The sequence below is a fragment of the Lissotriton helveticus genome, chromosome 4_1, assembly GCF_964261635.1.
Source record: "Lissotriton helveticus chromosome 4_1, aLisHel1.1, whole genome shotgun sequence".
NCBI lineage: Eukaryota > Metazoa > Chordata > Amphibia > Caudata > Salamandridae > Lissotriton > Lissotriton helveticus.
Genome location: NC_136063.1, coordinates 1,062,274,350 through 1,062,291,546, shown reverse-complemented (window position 1 = coordinate 1,062,291,546; position 17,197 = coordinate 1,062,274,350). Strand labels below are relative to the sequence as shown.

Sequence of the window (17,197 nt, the reverse complement as noted above, 5' to 3'; positions counted from 1 at the left end):
TCAGCTTGTCGAATTATTGAACTCCAGGCACTTTCAGTGCATCTGCCATATGACTTCTTTTTCTCGGAAAAGTTGGTTTTGAGGACTAAGGTGCTATTCTTGCCAAAAGTCATGGCTCCCCTCAGTGTTGGTAATCCACACCCTCCTCATCCCCCAATAGAGGAGGGGGCGGCTTCATAGGCTAAACACCAAAATAACTTTAAGCGTTTACATTGATCCTGCCAAGGTACAGAAGAATTGTCTTTTGAAATTGCATGTCAACATATCTTTAATAGAAATAATACAATTAAGTTTGCAGACCGCATAAGCAATTCATGTGTTTTTAAATAGTTTAATATCACAAAGTATGAGAAAACAAAGTTTGGAAAAAATTTCAGCAGACCTTTTCCTAAATTCACAGTTGTGTAGTTGTTGGAAGTAAGGCACTCAGCGTTTCATATTTCTAGCCGCTCTTTTCAGTAAATAATTAAAAGCCCATACACAACTTATGATAATTAGATATCAGTCTTCTCTTGAAAGAATCAATGTTTTGGACCGCTCAAAATAGATTAAGTTTCGAAATGTAGTAATTTGCAGCAGGAAATATACACGTTTGTTGACATGTTCATTGTTTAAATAGGTTTTTGTCCTCTGATGTACCACTATGTCTCCGACTAAATAAAATGTGGTTGATGAACATTTGTTAAAAATACATTTTACATGCAAAAACAAAAAATATTCTTTACATTGTGGTAAAAAAGCTGTTGCCCTCCAATCAGTTTATAAGAAAGAAGAATCGAAAATATTGATAAGTTGTGCCAACTGGCAACATTCAAACAAGTGATACATAGTTCATGACGTGCGTTTTCTTTTTTACAGAAATAAATAATTTGTCTTTCCCTTTTTTCCTTCATCTTCTGCTGTTTTTTTCATTTTCAATGCAGCCTTGACAACAGTTGAGTATCAAAGGAATCATACAGATGGCAGCAGTGGCAGTAGTACCAGTGGCCCAAGCAGCAGTACTGGATTAAGCAGTTCCATTCGTATAAGGCCATCACGGATCCCCCAGCCTGTCCGGCATCACTCCCCAATACTGTTCTCCTCTGCAGCCTCAGGCCAGGCAGAGACAGACAAGATGTCAGGTATGTCAATTTGCAATATCTCCCTCCTCAGACCTTCCCTAGAAATTGGTGCCAGCCAGCCAGACAGGCATCCTCCTAACACAGAGTTCAACTGTCATAAAAAAGTAAGGAAACAAGTTCCAAGGAAGATAATCCTAGAGAGCCCCAAGAAGACATCCGAGAGCCTTTCTGACTCATTTGAAAGATCCCAAAATGAACTATGGGGGAGCTTCGAGGACAGCCTCCCCAGGAGCATCCTAGGAAGCTTGACACTTGGAAATCGATGGCAAGGAAATGCCTTACCTCCGAACATGCCCATCACAACGGCTTGTCCAATGTCATTTGGCAACAACACCTTTCTACCCAGAAGTCCCCTGCAGAAGAGCTCCTTTTGGAGCTCCATCCCGGCTTCTCTTGCCAGCATTTCTGGCTCATTCACTCTCCTTGGGGACAGTGATTCCCTCCAACGGCAGGTCCACCGCGGAGAGTCATCACAGAGCAAGGAGACAGACCGCATGAGCACATGCTCCTCCGCCAGCGAGCTGTCAGTCCAATCAACCCAGAGTAATTGGGTAAGAGCAGAGCATCTTCTCCATCCTGCAAGTATTTCTAAAATCTTCACTTGCTCACTTTTTGTGTGTCACCCTCACTCTTCATTACTACCTTCTGGCTCTCCGGTGCTTCACTGTTCTGAAATAATTAACCATTCCAGTCACCGGTCTGGATCTGCTACTTCTGTGGGATTAGATATTTGCTGCTGACACACACATTCCCTTTTAACATTACTTCAAGCTTGTTTTTGACTTTGCTACTAGTAAATTAACTACAAGTATTTACTAATCATGCTTCCTGCTTCTGTCTATTTCTAACCTGTTGGCAGATAAGTATGATGCCTGTGGAGGCCTTCTTCAATCAAAGCATGCTTAGCACTAAAAGTAAAAATGCAGCAGCATGGTTCCTTTCCTTTCCCGTAGCTGCTTTTTGGGATTGAACAATTATATCCATTGTACTGCTTGATATACAACCAATTCCTTTTCATGTCTTGATTTCTCAGCAGTTCTTCACCTTGACTTCTTTATTTACTTTGGTTCTAGTAAATACTTTCTACTGCAGATCCTTAGCTTCTGAAGACCGTCATGCTAGACGCAAGAAATATTCATACAGTGCTACGCAAGGTTTCCTTAGCGCTGAGTTAATGTACATACCACTGTGGTGGTATATTTTTCCAAGAAACACATCTGCTTACTCTTTTTTTTTTATTAACTTCAACATTGTGCGCAGTTACAATTAGCACAATAGGATTTTCAACTACACACAACTGAATGGTTCAGGTACAATTTTATTCAATCGTGTAATCCCATAGTATGCTTACTCTTTTTGCAAGTATTTTCAAAACCTATGTAATTGTTTCCACGATTTTCACCTCAAGTTTCCATTTAAGACCTCTGTGTTCAAGGCTCCTGCAAATGCACAAAAGTATTGTAGGTTTATAGGCAATTGGGGAGCGTATGTGTTGTTGTGGAAATTGATTATGACCCCAGCATCAATGAGTGGGGAAACATAGCAAACTCAAGGGCAAGATATACTTTATCCCATTGTCACTCATACAAAATAAAAGTATTTTAATATCCCTTGGCTTACCCTGATGTTGGCAATGAGTGCAACATTTGAGATTCATAACATTGGGATCAGATTCAAACCTTTTAGGGCTCCTCCACTTTTATGAAATACTAGAGGAAGAGAAGTGCTATGCCAATCTCGTTTAAAGAACCTGTTTCTTATGGGAGTGCCTAATGCTCTCAATCTGGGATTCAGCTGGGTAAATGTAGAAAAGTAGGTTTCTGTTGGAATACCCCCCCCCCGCGCTTTTTGCCTGACACTGGTGCACTTTGACTTGATATGCTAGAGGTCCCTGCCACTCAGGTTCCCAGGGCCCATGTTCTTTCCCAGAAGTGGACCTCTGTATCCACAATTGGCACATCTAGCCACAGTTAACCCCTTCGCTGCGGCGGCAATTCTGCCGCAGCGCTAGGGGGGCCGAGCGGAGCTCGCATGCTCGTGACGGAGCCACTCCGTCACGAGCCGCGGTTGAGCTGTGCTCATGACGGAGCGGTTCCGTCATGGCCCCGCCCGCTCAATGGAACGTCCAGCGCAGGCGCAGAATTCGCGCCGCGCAGGCGCGCCGAGCGGGCCATGACGGAACCGCTCCGTCATGAGCACAGCTCAACCGATGCTCATGACGGAGCGGCTCCGTCATGAGCATGGGAGGGGTTAAACCCGTTGAAAAGGTTACCATGGGTACCAAGAGCACTGTGGCCAGGGAAGGCCTCTAAGGGCAGCAGCACCCATCGTGCCACTCTTAAATACCCTGCACCTTAACACCCACACTCTGCCATTGCAGGCTTCATACTTTGATGCTGAGAACAGTGAAGAGTCAACATGGCACACATCCCTGTGTGCCATGCCTTCAACCCACTGCCTGTGGCCTAGGTAAGTCACCCCTCTAGCAGGGTGCACTAGCCACAGGTGATGGTACAGTTTCATGAGCTCTGTACCCTTACAGTGTCTAAATCCATTCTTAGACATTGTACGTGCAGTAAAGCCATAAAAGAATATATGGTCTGGGAAGTGGTCATTACGAACTCCACAGCTCCATAATGGCTTTACTGAAACCTGGGAACTTTGATAGCAAACTTCACAGGACATTAAACCCACACTGATGCCATTGTGGTATTTAATGTAAAATTCACTCTGAGGGCATCTTAGAGATACCCCCTGAAAAACGCCAGCCCTGGTGTGGTTCCTGAATGGCTATTCACCATTGGCCACCACCAGACAAGTTTCTGTACCCCTGGGTAGAGGGCCTCCACTCCTCAGGTCATGAAAGAAAGGTTATTCCTCCTCCTCCAGGTGAGCTCGGTCCATAAAGGTGAAGCTTCAAATGCCTGCTGCCTTTGCTAGCTCATCCTGCCTTTTGCTGCCCAAGCAACTGGCTCCCACCAGTTCTGACCCCTTCTTTGGACAGGAGAATCTGGTGGAAAACCACATTACCCTGCCTAACCGAAAGGCTAATGCCACTCTTCCACTGGAGGGTGGCATAATAGGGGGTGTACTCACCCCAAGGAAGGGACCCTTTGGTCCCAACCTGCACACCTCTGTACCGCCCCTAAATTTAGTAATCTGAAATAGACTTTTAGTTATAGATTCCTTACCTTAGAATTACCCCCTAGGCGTCAGACTGGATCCGGATAATCTTTTTCTTAGCAGTACCCCAGAGAGTCATTAGGTGGCGTCGTTCGACTCTGCGTCCACAGTCTGCGTCGTGGTCGCCAGGATGACATCACAGTACCTACTTTTAAATGCCGCCCCTGCATCCTGGCATCAGTTCTTTCTTTTTCCACGCCAACCTAGTGCCGATCCGGAGAGAGCTACCCCTTGACGTTTTGTTGACTTTTTTTTCGAGTCTTCGACTCCTGGTGTGCAAGGGATGTCCAACCGTCGGAATGGGTTGAAGCTTTGAGAGGCTTCTCACAAGCTGATGTCTGTGATGGACCTGCACCTCGTGTGCCTTTGGTGTCTGGACCACAACCTGCAGTCGTGCTCTGACTGCCGGGCCATGAATCCCAAGTCTTTGCGGGAGAGGTACCGAAAGCTCTCGGAGGCCCGGCGGTTGGTGCTGCGTCTCTCCTGGTCTTGTTTGAGAGGAAGGTACCACCTTTCTACTGTGTAATGCAGTTTCTTTTGTCTTTACTGTGTGTATGTAAAGCATTCTAATACCCACAGGTCAAGCTAGCGCTATATAAAACTTTAAAAAAAAAAAAAAAAAAAAAAAATAAGGTCTCAAGGCCACTTGCGGAGCCCCCACACCTTGTCGCACTCAAAGTCTTCGAAGTCCTCAGGTAAGTTGAAGCACAAGAAGAAGGGGAAGCAGCACCGGTGCTCTCCGCCTTCTCCTTGTCGGTCAGCTGACACAAAACGCGACCTGGATCTTCACCCGCAAGATGGACCCGGAGCTGGACCGACGTTGATCCGGTACTTTGGTTCCCCTGTTCATCCCTAGTGTTCCCTATCGCCCCGAAGGTGGTGATGAGGATTGGGAGGTGTCGCTGAACCCTTTAGCAGAGCAGCTGGAAGAGCCGGACTGGAGAGAGGACCTGAGTGACGCCAGTGGTCTGGACAACTTCCCAGACCATGACATGTGTTCTCCCCCTACCGTGGCTACGGAGGAGGGAGTGTCCTACGCTGTGGTGGTGAAAAGGGTGGCTGAGGTCTTGGGCCTTGAGCTCCCTTCAGTGGCGGTCAGGACTAACCTCCTGACAGAGGTGCTTCAACCTGCGGCATCCACCTCCCAACCTCTATTGCCTTTCTATGAAGCCCTCACTGATGTCCTTCTGGGCACCTGGTCCTTGCCCAGCACAGGGGCTCCTGTGGAAAGGACACTTGCCCGCCGCCATTGCCTGGCCCCGGGCGACCCAGTTTTCCTTACCCAACACCCTTTCCCTACGAGCCTGGTAGTCCGGGCCTTTTCTTCCAAGGGCGCATTCCCTTCTGCTCCCCTAGATAGGGAATCCAAGAAGCTGGATCACCTTGGGAAGCACATGTTCTCCTCCTACAGCTTAGCACGGCAGTCTGTGAATACCTCGTGTCTCTTGGGCCAATATTCCCATACCATCTTGGAATCGGTTGCACAAGTACTGCCTCAGTGCCCGGAGGAGGCCCGGGCCATTCTCTTCCAGGCAGTGGTGGATGGGGAGAGACACAACCAAATTGACAATAAGATGTGGACTAGATATCACTGACTCACTAGGCAGACCGATTGCCACATTGGTAGCCCTTTGGTGCTATGCCTGGTTGAAGACATCTGGCTTTTCAGGGGATGTCTAGTCTACCTTGATGGGCATGCCCTCTGATGGCTGTCGCCTCTTTGGTGACAAAGCAGACTTGGCGCTGGGGCGCTTTAAAGATTCTTGGGCTACGTCCAGATCTTTGGGCCTTGCTGCGCCTTCTTATCCACTCCAGTCTGCTTTTTTCCCCTTTTGTCGCTACGGACGGGGTGCCCAGCCACATCCGGCCCAGTCTAGCCACCAGTCCACTCAACCTGCCCAGCCTCTGCACAGCGGCGGATGTGGGACCCGGCGACATTGTGGGTGTGGGACCCAGCGGGTGGGCCAATCCACTCTTTACCCCCTGCAGCAGCCTCCAATCCTTCCTAGTCTGACGCTTCAGGGTCATCAACGGCCAGTGGGCATCAGGATTCGCCATCACCTCTCCCACTGGCAATCCATTACGTTGGACAGGTGGGTTTTGCAAATAATCCGAAGGGGCTACTCCCTCCCCTTTGAGTCTACCCCTCCCTCCATGCCACCGTCTTTCGATCGCATGTCGGAGGATCATTTGGTGCTTCTCTGCCAAGAAGTTTCAGCTCTCTTGGCCAAGGGGGCGAACAAGAGTTTCCTGAGTCAGAAATAGGTCATGGTTGCAATTCCAGCTACTTTCTGGTGCACAAGAAGGACAAAGGCCTACGTCCTATCCTAGACCTCAGGGCCCTCAACTGCTTCGTTCAAAATACTCATGTTGGCTTGGGTCCTGTCTGCCCCAAGACCCTGGAGACTGGATGATGGCGTTGGACTTGCAGGACGCCTATTTCCACATCCCCATCATGCCAACCCACAGATGCTACCTACGGTTCGTGGTAGGCCACAAGCATTTTCAGTTCACTGTGCTCCCTTTCGCCTTACCAGTGACCATCGGGTGTTCACGAAGGTGATGGCGTTGGTCAAAGCTCATCTGTGCAGATCAGGGGTCCCAGTCTTCCCCGATTTCGGCAACTGGCTTTTGATTGCGGGCCCCATGCTGTCGTCTCCCACCTCCAGACTACAGCGGACCTCCTGCATTTTCTGGGGTTCGCCCTCAACGTGCCGAAGGCACACCTGACTCCCTCTCTGATGCTCCCTTTTATCGGAACTGTTTTGGACACAGTGCAGTTTCGGGCTTATCCACCTGAGCAGCGAGACCGGGATATTCAGGCTATGATACTGATATTTCACCCTCTCCCGGGTTTCGGTAAGAAGGACCCTGAGGCTGCTGGGCCTCATGGCCTCCTGCATCCTGCTGGTAGATCATGCAAGATGGCATATGTGGCTCCGCAGTGGGACCTGAAGTTCCAGTGGGCGCAGCATCAGGGGAATCTCTCCGACTACGTCCAGATCTCGGAGGGAACTGCGCAACAATTGCAGTGGTGGTTAACGAACCAAGATTTGGTCAGAGGCAGATCCGTCTCCATTCCCCAACCAGAACTCACAGTAGTGATGGATGTATCAGTCCTGTGTTGGGGCGGCCATCTGAGAGAGGCGGAGATCAGAGGAGTCTGGTATCCGGCGGAGTCCCAGCTCCCTATCAGCCTTTTGGAACTTTGGGCGATCCACCTGGCAATGAAAGCATTTCTTCCCTCTCTCAAAGGAAGAGTAGTGCAGTTATTCACAGACAACACCACCGCCATGTGGTACTGCAACAAACAGTGTGGGGTGGGGTTGTGGACCCTATGTCAGAAGGCTCTTCACCTTTGGACGTGGCTGGAACATCCGATAGAGACTACTAGCCGCAGATTCCTTCACATAGAATTATCCCCAGGCTTGAGACTGGATCCGGAAACTTTTTTGCCACAGCATCCCTGTGCGCCAGGGCGACATCACGCAACTCTGCCCAGGCGTCGTCCGCGAGATCACGTAAGCCCCACCCCGGCTGGCCTACGTCAGTGTTTTCCTTTTACGCGTGCAACGTGGATCCGGTCTTGCTGCTGGCCTGTTTTGGGCCCATTTTTCTTCACCAATGTCTTTTCTCTTGGTGGAACAGTGTGCGAATGCCTTCGGGCCTCAAAACTTGCATGTCATGTGGGCGTCTTATGTCGGCGACGGACCCTCACCTCATTTGTATGTGGTGTTTGGAAGAGGATCACAGCACCACTGATTGTCAAGCCGAAGTCACGGCGGGAGAGCCGCATGAAACTTCTATTGGCGCGTCTCTCCAGGTCGACCTCCTCCCCTCGATCAGCTTCGGCAGACGGTTTCAGATACGGCCGTGGTCGTCGTCCTTCTCCCATGTCGCAAGAATGTCGCTCCCCGGTGGGTAAGTGGCGCAGTTTGTCCCCAGGGGCTGGTGTTCGGTCTTCTGGGCGTGGGCTGTCTGCGGGTGATGGGGCCCCTCGTGTCATCCTCCGATCCACTGTTTCCCGGTGAGGAGGCATCGAGAGTCCAGATGGAGACATATGCGGGCCTTGCTGGCGTCTCCTCCTCCTTTCCCTCCTGGGGCGTTAACAGATCCCTTGCCGTGCGCGGAGCCCTCCAAGGCAACTCTGGCGCCGAATGGTTCAGATCCAGGCTTGAAGGATGTGGTGCTGTTGGGATGCAGCCCCTCTTGGGGTTCTTCCTTCAGGCCACGGCACCTCTGCCTCTCTGCAAACTCCTGCGGGAGTCCCTGTGGTGTCGCGGGAGGTCGCCGGGGCTCGGGTCGCAACCCCGAGCCCCGCTCGGCCCTCTGGGCAGACGAAGGCCTCATCCAAGGCTGAGCTGACGCCGCCAAGGCTTCAGGCAGCGCCACAGGGATCGATGACCTCTCCTTGTCCCGCTCTGGGTTTGAGGGGGGGTGGGGACTCCTCGTCTCCCTCCGGGCTCTTCTCGTTCCTCCCCGCAGGCGGATGCCTTGTCCGAGGGCGAGTGGGATGTAGATTTGTCCCTGGTGCCACAGCATGGGTTGCCGGACCGCCTCCGCAACATTCTGGGCCTAGGCTGGCGGAGGACTTCGAGTCACTCCCCCGGTCCCTCTCGTCCCTCCATGCAGGCGGCTACCTCGGCGGAGGTCGAGTCGACGCCGTTCCGGTGCCGCCCCTTGGCCACTTCGGCACCGGTCCCCACTCCGGTGCCCAGTGCGGCGTGATTTGGAGGAGCCCTATCCAGTCTCTCCTTCAGCGCCAGATGGTGCTGGCGTCCTACCTCCGGGTGCGGACTCCACGGCTCCACACAGAGGTCATGCAGCGGATTCGTCTTCGGACGCTCCCTCTTCTTAGGATGCTGGCTGCATTTTGGTGTCCTCTTCCCCGGAGACTGGCCGCCGTGTGGTGTCGTTTTCGCCTGTGTCGTCGAAAGGTGGCTCTCCGCTTTTTCAGAGGCCGAGGTGCTCGTCGGAGGATCGGCAGGTCCCCCACTCTTCAGTGCCTTCTGGCTTCCAGGTCTGGCCTTTCCCTGTCCCGCTTGGCTTCGGGGACGGCCAACTTAGTCTGCAGCCTTCAACCACGGAGGAACTGCTTTCTTCTCCGTGGGGCCCTACAGCGGCGGGTGTGGCCTTCGCGCACGCAGTGTCCAAGGCTGTGGGCATTCTGTGCATGGGGGACCTGATTGCTCATTTCCTGTCGGACCATCTCTTGGAGGTTCTCCACCAGGACTCTGGTGGGAGGGAGATCTTGCTCCCCTTTGAGGGTTCGCTCCTTTCTTCCCTGACGGTGGCTTGGAGGTGTCCCGCCTCGGGGGATCCAGTGCCTCAACACCTTCTGCCCCGACACCTTCCGGCACCACGTGACCCGGCATGCGTCTCTCTCCACCCCTATGCTTCCAGTCCACTTTTCGGACCGCCTTCCCCTCCCTGCTGCCACTGTTGAGGCCCGCTGGCCGGACTCTTGGGGGCTCAACATGTTCACCTCGCCCAGTGCTGCCCTGCGGGCCCTCAACACCTTGTGTGTATTGGCGAGGGCTTCCTCTTGTTTGTGGAACTCGGCTGAGTCTCTGGGATCCGCGGCTTCCCAGGATACTGTTCAGGTGGACTTAAGGCATCATGCTTTGGATGGTCGGGAGCTAGCGGCATTTATTATCCGCTCCACTCGGGACATCTCGGAGGTGCTGGGCCAGGCCATGGCTTACTCAGTCACCATGCTTGACTTCAGGACGGCGTGTTCCCTGAGAATATTTGGGAGCGGCTCATTGATCTTAAGCTTGATGGCAGCCTGTTGTTCCATGCCCTGGCCGATTCTGCCATCCAGAGGTTCCTGGCGGGGCTCCGTCCTCCTCCACCTCCTCCTCCTCCTCCTCCGCCTTATTCTCCTTCTCCTCCTCCTCCTCAGTGACTGCTGAATTGAGCTGGGTTTCTGCCTTTTGGATGCCCTTGCTGTAGATGGTATTTGCTGGCCATTAAGTCCTCCTCGATGGGACTTTGGCATTGTTGGCTGCTGGACAGCCCTTGTTGGCTGTGTGTGTGTGTTTGTGTGTGTTTTTGCTGGAATAGTTACACAGAGTTGGCCCTGAGATTAGGCCTTCTGTTTTCTTTGGGCTGATGTCAAGCCTTCCGGGGGGGGTGTTGGGGGGGTTCCCCGTGATGCTTTTTGCTTTCTCCTCTGCTGCGGAAGTTCTTCCAAAGAGGGTTCCCTTGTTTGGGACTTACCGTACCCTATGTGGGGTAGTGGTAACTGTTATATAGCTATGCTCTGCTGGGGAGTGCTGGTTGCCTGCGGGTGCCTTCCCTCTGGGTGGGCTCGCCTCTTCCTTGGTTTTCCTTGGGCCCTCTGGGCTTCTTCTTGTTCCTTTGCCTATCCTGGCGTTGGGTGGAAGCCCGGTTGCCCTGGGGGTGGAGTGTGGTGCTTAGGCCTCTCCGGCCTTGCCTTTGGTTCCTCTGTTGTGAGTGTATGGGTCTCCACTCTTCCTTCTTCCTCCTTCATCCCTTCTAGGGCTGCTGTCATTTGGCTTGTGGGTGTCCTCTTGCCTGGTAGGGACGAGGTTGCCTCCCTGGTCTACAGCTCTGGTCTCCTGTGGGCCTTCTGTCCTGGCCAGACTGGTGGGGTCCTTCACAGACCCTCCTTCCCCGTGGGAATTGCTAGGGTATCTATTCTACGTTAAGGAATCTGCGATTAGTAGTCTCTATCAGATGTACAAGTTACTTACCTTCGGTAACGATGTATCTGGTAGAGACGATTCTAGCCACAGATTCCTTCACGGCCGCCTTTCCTCCCTGTTCTGCGAGGACCCCTGGGTTGGTCCTTGGTACTCATCTCCTGGTGGGGGGCCATGCTCTCTGTGGGTACCTTCTTTTGCTCTTGACGGTGGCTTCGTCTGGTGGCTGTTCTTCCCTCCTCCTTGGTTTTGTGAAGGTGGGGTTCTGGTGCTCATGCCTCGCTGCTTGGGTTGCTCCGGGTCGGGGAGGTTTCCTCCTCTCTCTCCCTTCTTCCCTTCCTCTTGCTGCTAGGGGCCTGGCCCCTCTACCACCTCTGAGTTGGGGCCCTCTGGTCGTGCCTTACCCTTGTTTCTGGGGGTGGGTGGATGCCCTCTTGGTTAGGGTAGCTGCAGGTTAGTTGTTTCTGCCTGTTGGGACTGTCTTCCTTTCCTTGTTTCGGGGTGTGGTTGTAGGCCTGCCGCCTGTGACGACCTTTATGCAGGTTCCATATCTCCGGGGGAGAGGTAGGGGGTGGCTGTCTATGTATTGGCAGGGTGGCTCTTCAGAGCTCTGCTCTGTTCTTCGCTCTTTCTCTGTCCTTGGACACTGCGGTTTTGCACTGTTTCTATGGGGTTTCTTTTTTGTATACTTTTCGCACACTGTTCCCATGCTCCCACAATTTTTTATTTGGTGGCTCTGTGTTATGGTGCAGAAAAGTTCTCCGAAAAAAATGACTTAGGCTCGCCGGGGTGGGGCTTATGTGACCTCGCTGACATCACGTACACAGACGACGCCTGGGCCGAGTCGCGTGATGTCGCCCCGCCCCTGGCACGCAGGGATGCTGTGGTAACAAACTTTCTGGATCCAGTCTCATGCCTGGGAATAATTCTACGTGAAGGAATCTGCAGCTAGAATCGTCTCTACCAGATATATCGTTAATGAAGGTAAGTAACTCGTACATCAGGGTATATCCCTGGTGGTCCAACACCTGGCAGGTTCCCTGAATGCCAGAGCGGACAAACTCAGCCACAGGTGCATGATGGATTACCGAGGGCGTCTTCACTTTGAGGTGGTGCAAGGTCTCTTTCTGCAGTAGGGAGAACGTTGGTTAGATCTATCTGGAAGAGACATGTTAGTCATAGATTCCTTACCTTAGAATATCCCCAGGCGTCAGATTGGATCCGGAAAGTTTTTCGTCAGCAGTACCCCTGCGCGTCGGAAGGTGGCATTGTGTGGCTCTGCGTTAATCGCTGGCGTCGTAGGCGCCGAGATAACGTCACAGAGACTACTTAGGCACCACCCATGTGCGCTGACGTCAGTTCTTTCTTTTTCCGAGCCAGCAAGCGCAGATTCGGTAGAGCATGTACCCTATAATCACTTTTTGACTACACTTTTGAGACTTTTTGTCTCCTCCTTTTTTGAGTCCTTGACTCCTGGTGCCACGTAGGGATGCCTGGGTTCAAATCTTGCATGGCCTGTTGCCGTACGATGTTCGTGGCCGACCCCCATGGCATCTGTCTCTATTGTCTGGAGAGCGACCATGACTCCCGGTCATGTTCCGACTGTCTGGCCATGGCACCGAAGGCCTTCCGTGAGCGGTCTCGTAAGCTGCTAGAGGCCCGGCAGTCATCTCCGTGTCGTTCCCAGTCCAGGGGTCGATCGAGGGCCTGATTGCGGAGCCATCGTCATCGCTCCTTGGGGTCGAAGTCTTCACACTCTGAATCAGGTAAGAGACGTCATAAGAAGAAGTCGAAGAAGCGTTTCCCCTCTCTGATGTCCCCCCGTCGGTCTCCGGACGTGGACGAGGGAGCCGGGGGTGCCACCCCGTGGCTCCTGTGGAGCCTGTAAGTCCCGGGGCCTACCCACCTTATCCGGGTCAGTCAGCGGCTCCTGCCCAGGTGCAAGATTTTCTTGCAGCCATGGTCCACCTTTTCAGGCCTTGGGCTCCTGCTGGCGCGCCTTCGGGCCCCGCGGTCCCAATTGAGGGCCCTCCCTTGCTGGCAGCTCTGGCCCCGCAGGGCCCTCCACTGGTGGCTTCGGCGCCACCAGCTGCTCTGATCCCAATGCCGCAGTGGGTTCTGTTCCTTCTGCCACCGCCTGTGCCCGGTTTTCTGAACAATTTTGCCCCTGGTTGGGACCCTAATTGGGACACGGAGCCGGACCGGCACCGTCCTGCGCCGTTCGACAATTTGTATTACGCTGTCCTTCTGCTACCTCTGCAGCCTGTTCTACGGGCAGTGGAGGAAGAAGGGGGCGACTGGGAGGGGTCTGAGGACCCTCTCGCACAGCAGTGCGGGTCGGAAATGGAATGGACAGAAGAGCTAGAGGATGCCGGTGGCCTTGACCTCTCCTCTGACCCTGGTTTTCTTTCTCCTCCTGCTGTGGCCATGGAGGAGGGCACTACATACACTGTGGTGCTCCGTAGAGCAGCTGAGGCTCTTGACCTTGACCTACCTACAGTGACCCTCAAGACCAATCTCCTTACTGAAGTGCTTCAGCCGGCTGCTAGCTCTTTGGAGCCCCTGCTGCCGTTCAATGAGGCCCTAACAGACGTCTTGATGGGCACCTGGTCTAGAGCAGCCACGGGGTTCCCCGTGGATAAGAATGTGGCCAGGTGCCATCGCCCGGCCCCGGGTGACCCTGCTTTTCTGTCCGCCCACGCCACCCCGGAGAGCCTGGTCATCTAGGCCTCCACTTCCCAAAGCACATTCCCTACCACTCCTCCGGATAAGGAATCCAAGAAGCTGGAACAGTTCGGCAAGAAACTGTTTTCATCTGCCAGCTTAGGGCTGCTGTCGGTGAACACCGCATGCCTCTTGGTCCGCTATTCCCACGCTGTGTGGGTCACGGTTGCACAGGTGCTGCCTCAATTGCCGGAGGAGGTTCGGACAGTGCTTTCCCAGGCTATTGCAGAGGGGAAAGATACAGCAAAGTTTGCCATCAGGTGTGGACTGGACACCGCTTGTGCAGGTGCTGCCTCAATGTCCGGAGGAGGTTCGGACAGTGCTTTCCCAAGCTGTTAAGGAGGGGAAAGATACAGCAAAGTTTGCCATCAGGTGTGGACTGGACACCGCGGACTCACTGGGTAGGGCGATTTCCACAACAGTGGCCCTCCATCGCCAAGCCTGGTTGAGGTCCACTGGTTTTTCAGGGGATGTACACAGTTCTCTTATGGACATGCCCTTTGATAGTACTTGCCTGTTTGGTGATAAGGCAGAAAGTGCGCTGGAGCGTTTTAAGGACTCCCGGGTTACGGCCATGTCCTTAGGTGTCTCCACCACATGCCCGGCCATGTCTGCTTTTCATTTCTTTCGTGGCCCCGGAAGGGGCGCCCCAAAACATTTGTTCAGCCAGAAGCCTGCGCAGAACCAACCTCTGCGCAGCCAAGGACGTGGTTCCCACTGTGGCGGGACAGGGGCCAGTGTGCGGGTCAGTCCACCTCTGTTCCCGCAGCATCCGCCTCAAAGCCTTCCTAGTCCGAGCTTTGGGGCACACCCCACGCCAGTGGGCAGCAGGATTTGCCATCACCTTCCTCACTGGCGTTCCATTACCTCGGACAGGTGGGTGCTGCAAATTGTCCGAAGGTGCTAGTCCCTCCCCTTTTAGTCTGCCCCTCCAGTCATGCCACCTCAGTTCCACTGCATGTCGGGGGACCATTTTGCGCTTCTCCAGCAGGAAGTCGCTGCCTTCTTGGCCAAGGGGGCCATCAAGCATGTTCCTGGGCCAGAAGTAGGACGTGGATGTTAATCCCACTATTTTCTCTTCCCCGAGAAGGAGAAAGAGGGCCTGCGTCCCATCATGGACCTCGGGAACGTCAACCACTTCCTCCGGAAGGAGAAGTTAAAGATGTTGACTCTAGCTCAGGTCTTGGCTGCCCTCGACCCCGGAGACTGGATGGTAGCGTTGGACTTGCAGGATGCATATTTTCATATCCCCTTCCTGCCGGCCCATCGGTGTTACCTGCGGTTCACGATAGGCCAAGAGCACTTTCAGTTTGTGGTGCTCCCCTTCGGCCTTACCAGTGCCCCTCGGGTGTTCATGAAAGTGATGGCGGTGGTCGCAGCTCTTCTGCGCAGATCAGAGGTTCCAGTCTTCCCCTATCTCGATGACTGGTTGTTGAAGGCGGGCTCGCCCAGGCAGTCGTCTCCCACCTCCAGACTACGGCTGACCTCCTGCATTTGCTGGGGTTCTCCATCAACATGCCGAAGTCACACCCGAGTCCCTCTCAGAAGCTCCCCTTCATCGGAGCTGTTCTGGATTCAACACAGTCCGGGATATTCAGGCTATGATTACGATCTTTTAGCCTTTATCCCGGGTTTCAGTCAGGATGACCCTCCGGCTCCTGGGCCTAATGGCCTCCTGCATCCTGCTAGTGCAGAATTCCAGATGGCAAATGCGGCCTCTGCAGTGGGACCTGAAGTTCTAGTGGGCAAAGCATCAGGGCAACCTGTCCGATCACGTCCAGATCTCGGAGGGCACTGCGCAGCAGTTGCAGTGGTGGTTCACAAATCGCGATTGGGTCAATGGCAGATCCCTCTCCCTTCCCCAACCATAGCACATAGTGGTGACGGATGCGTCCCTCCTGGGATGGGGCGACCACATGGGAGAGGCGAAGATCAGAGGCCTCTGGTCTCCGACGGAGTCCCAACTCCATATCAACCTTTTGGATCTTCGGGCTATCTGACTTGCACAGAAGGCATTCCTTCCCTCTGTCCGGGGAAGTGTAGTGCAGGTGTTCACGGACAACACAACTGCCATGTGGTACTGCAACAAACAGGGCGGGGTGAGGTCGGCCCTATGTCTGGAGGCTCTCCGCCTCTGGACATGGCTGGAACATCAAGGCATTACCTTGGTGGTTCAACACCTATCAGGTTCTCTGAACGCCAGGGCGGGCAAACTCAGCCGCCGGTGGATGATGGATCATGAATGGCATCTGAACTCGGACGTGGCACAAGGTCTCTTTCTGCAGTGGGGAGAGCCTTGGTTAGATCTATTCACCACCGAAAAGAACGTGCAATGTCATCACTTCTGCATGTTAGAATTTCCAAAGCTGCAATCACTCGGCGACGGTTTTCGTCACGAGTGGCGTTGCGGTCTGTTGTATGCCTTTCCCCCTTTACTGCTTCTGCCCAGAGGGCTGAAGTAGATTCGGCGTGACCGGCCTCAAGTCATCCTTGTGGCTCCGGATTGGGCACGAAAATACTGGTATCCCGAGCTACTCAGCATGGCGATCGATCCCCCGATTCGACTGCCTCTTCGGGAGGATCTTCTGTCGCAGCAGCAGGGGACGGTCCTCTGCCTAAAACTGTCCAGCCTCTACCTCTATGCATTGTGATTGAGCGGCAACAGTTGACAGCTTTTGACCTTCCTCCTGAAGTCTGTAATGTCATATTGCCAGCCAGGCGTCCCTCCACTAAAAAGTTATACGCCTGCAGATGGATCAAATTTGTGGCAGTGTGCAGCAAAGCCTGTGGATACCCACTTTGCCCCTCTAATAAGAGGCTTAATTTTAATCCTGTTTAGGTACTTCAGACTTACTTTATTTAGCAAGGTACACGTCCTAAGTTGGCGTAGAGACTTTTCTTTACGTATTTGTACCTTCTATGTATCACCTGTTAACATCCAAAACATTGTCAGTTGAAATATGGATATGGAATATGATTCCCTATTTTTCACCAAAAGCTTGGGATCATCTTACTTTCCTCTAAATTCTTGCTTATAATTTAATCTCTTATGAGAGATGAGTAGTCCTAGTTTTCACCTTCGGGTACTCGTACATCCTGTTCATAATCAACAGTGATGACCTGGTCGCCTATAATCCTTGATATTCTGCAAAGAATTAGAGGGTCAGTTATTTTTCAACCCCCAAAAAGCCTCCCATACTGTGTGAGCAGGAACTTTGTTCGGGCTGGGGGACGGGCATAGCCATATGAAGGCAGTGGCCGGATTGGCTGATCAGTGTGTGAGATAGGGGGGACTCCCAGTTTGCCATCGATCCTATGCAAGTAGTCTTGAAATTGTTTGGCCAGTCTCCGCTCCAAGTCTTCAGATGTGTGGGGTAATGAGGTGGGTGGAAAAGTGAAAATTTTATCCAATTGAAGGAAAAGAAATGTACTCCATGCAGATATTTGCAAACAGTTGTAAAGGGTACTCTTTAGGGCTTAAGGGTCCAAAATGCCACCAGC

At 52.9% G+C, this 17,197-nt stretch overlaps 1 protein-coding gene across 3 annotated transcripts in view; it reads left to right on the top strand.

The window, feature by feature from the left end:
* The window catches only part of TRIO (trio Rho guanine nucleotide exchange factor), a 4,034,553-nt gene that overhangs the window by 2,938,702 nt on the left and 1,078,654 nt on the right, over positions 1-17,197 (top strand). For 2 of the 3 annotated variants that reach the window (XM_078687660.1, XM_078687659.1), the window contains exon 48: positions 924-1,672. In XM_078687660.1, coding sequence (XP_078543786.1) covers positions 924-1,672 — 749 coding nt within the window. The remainder of the gene's footprint in view (positions 1-923; positions 1,673-17,197) is intronic. The other variant, XM_078687661.1, reaches the window with a different exon arrangement.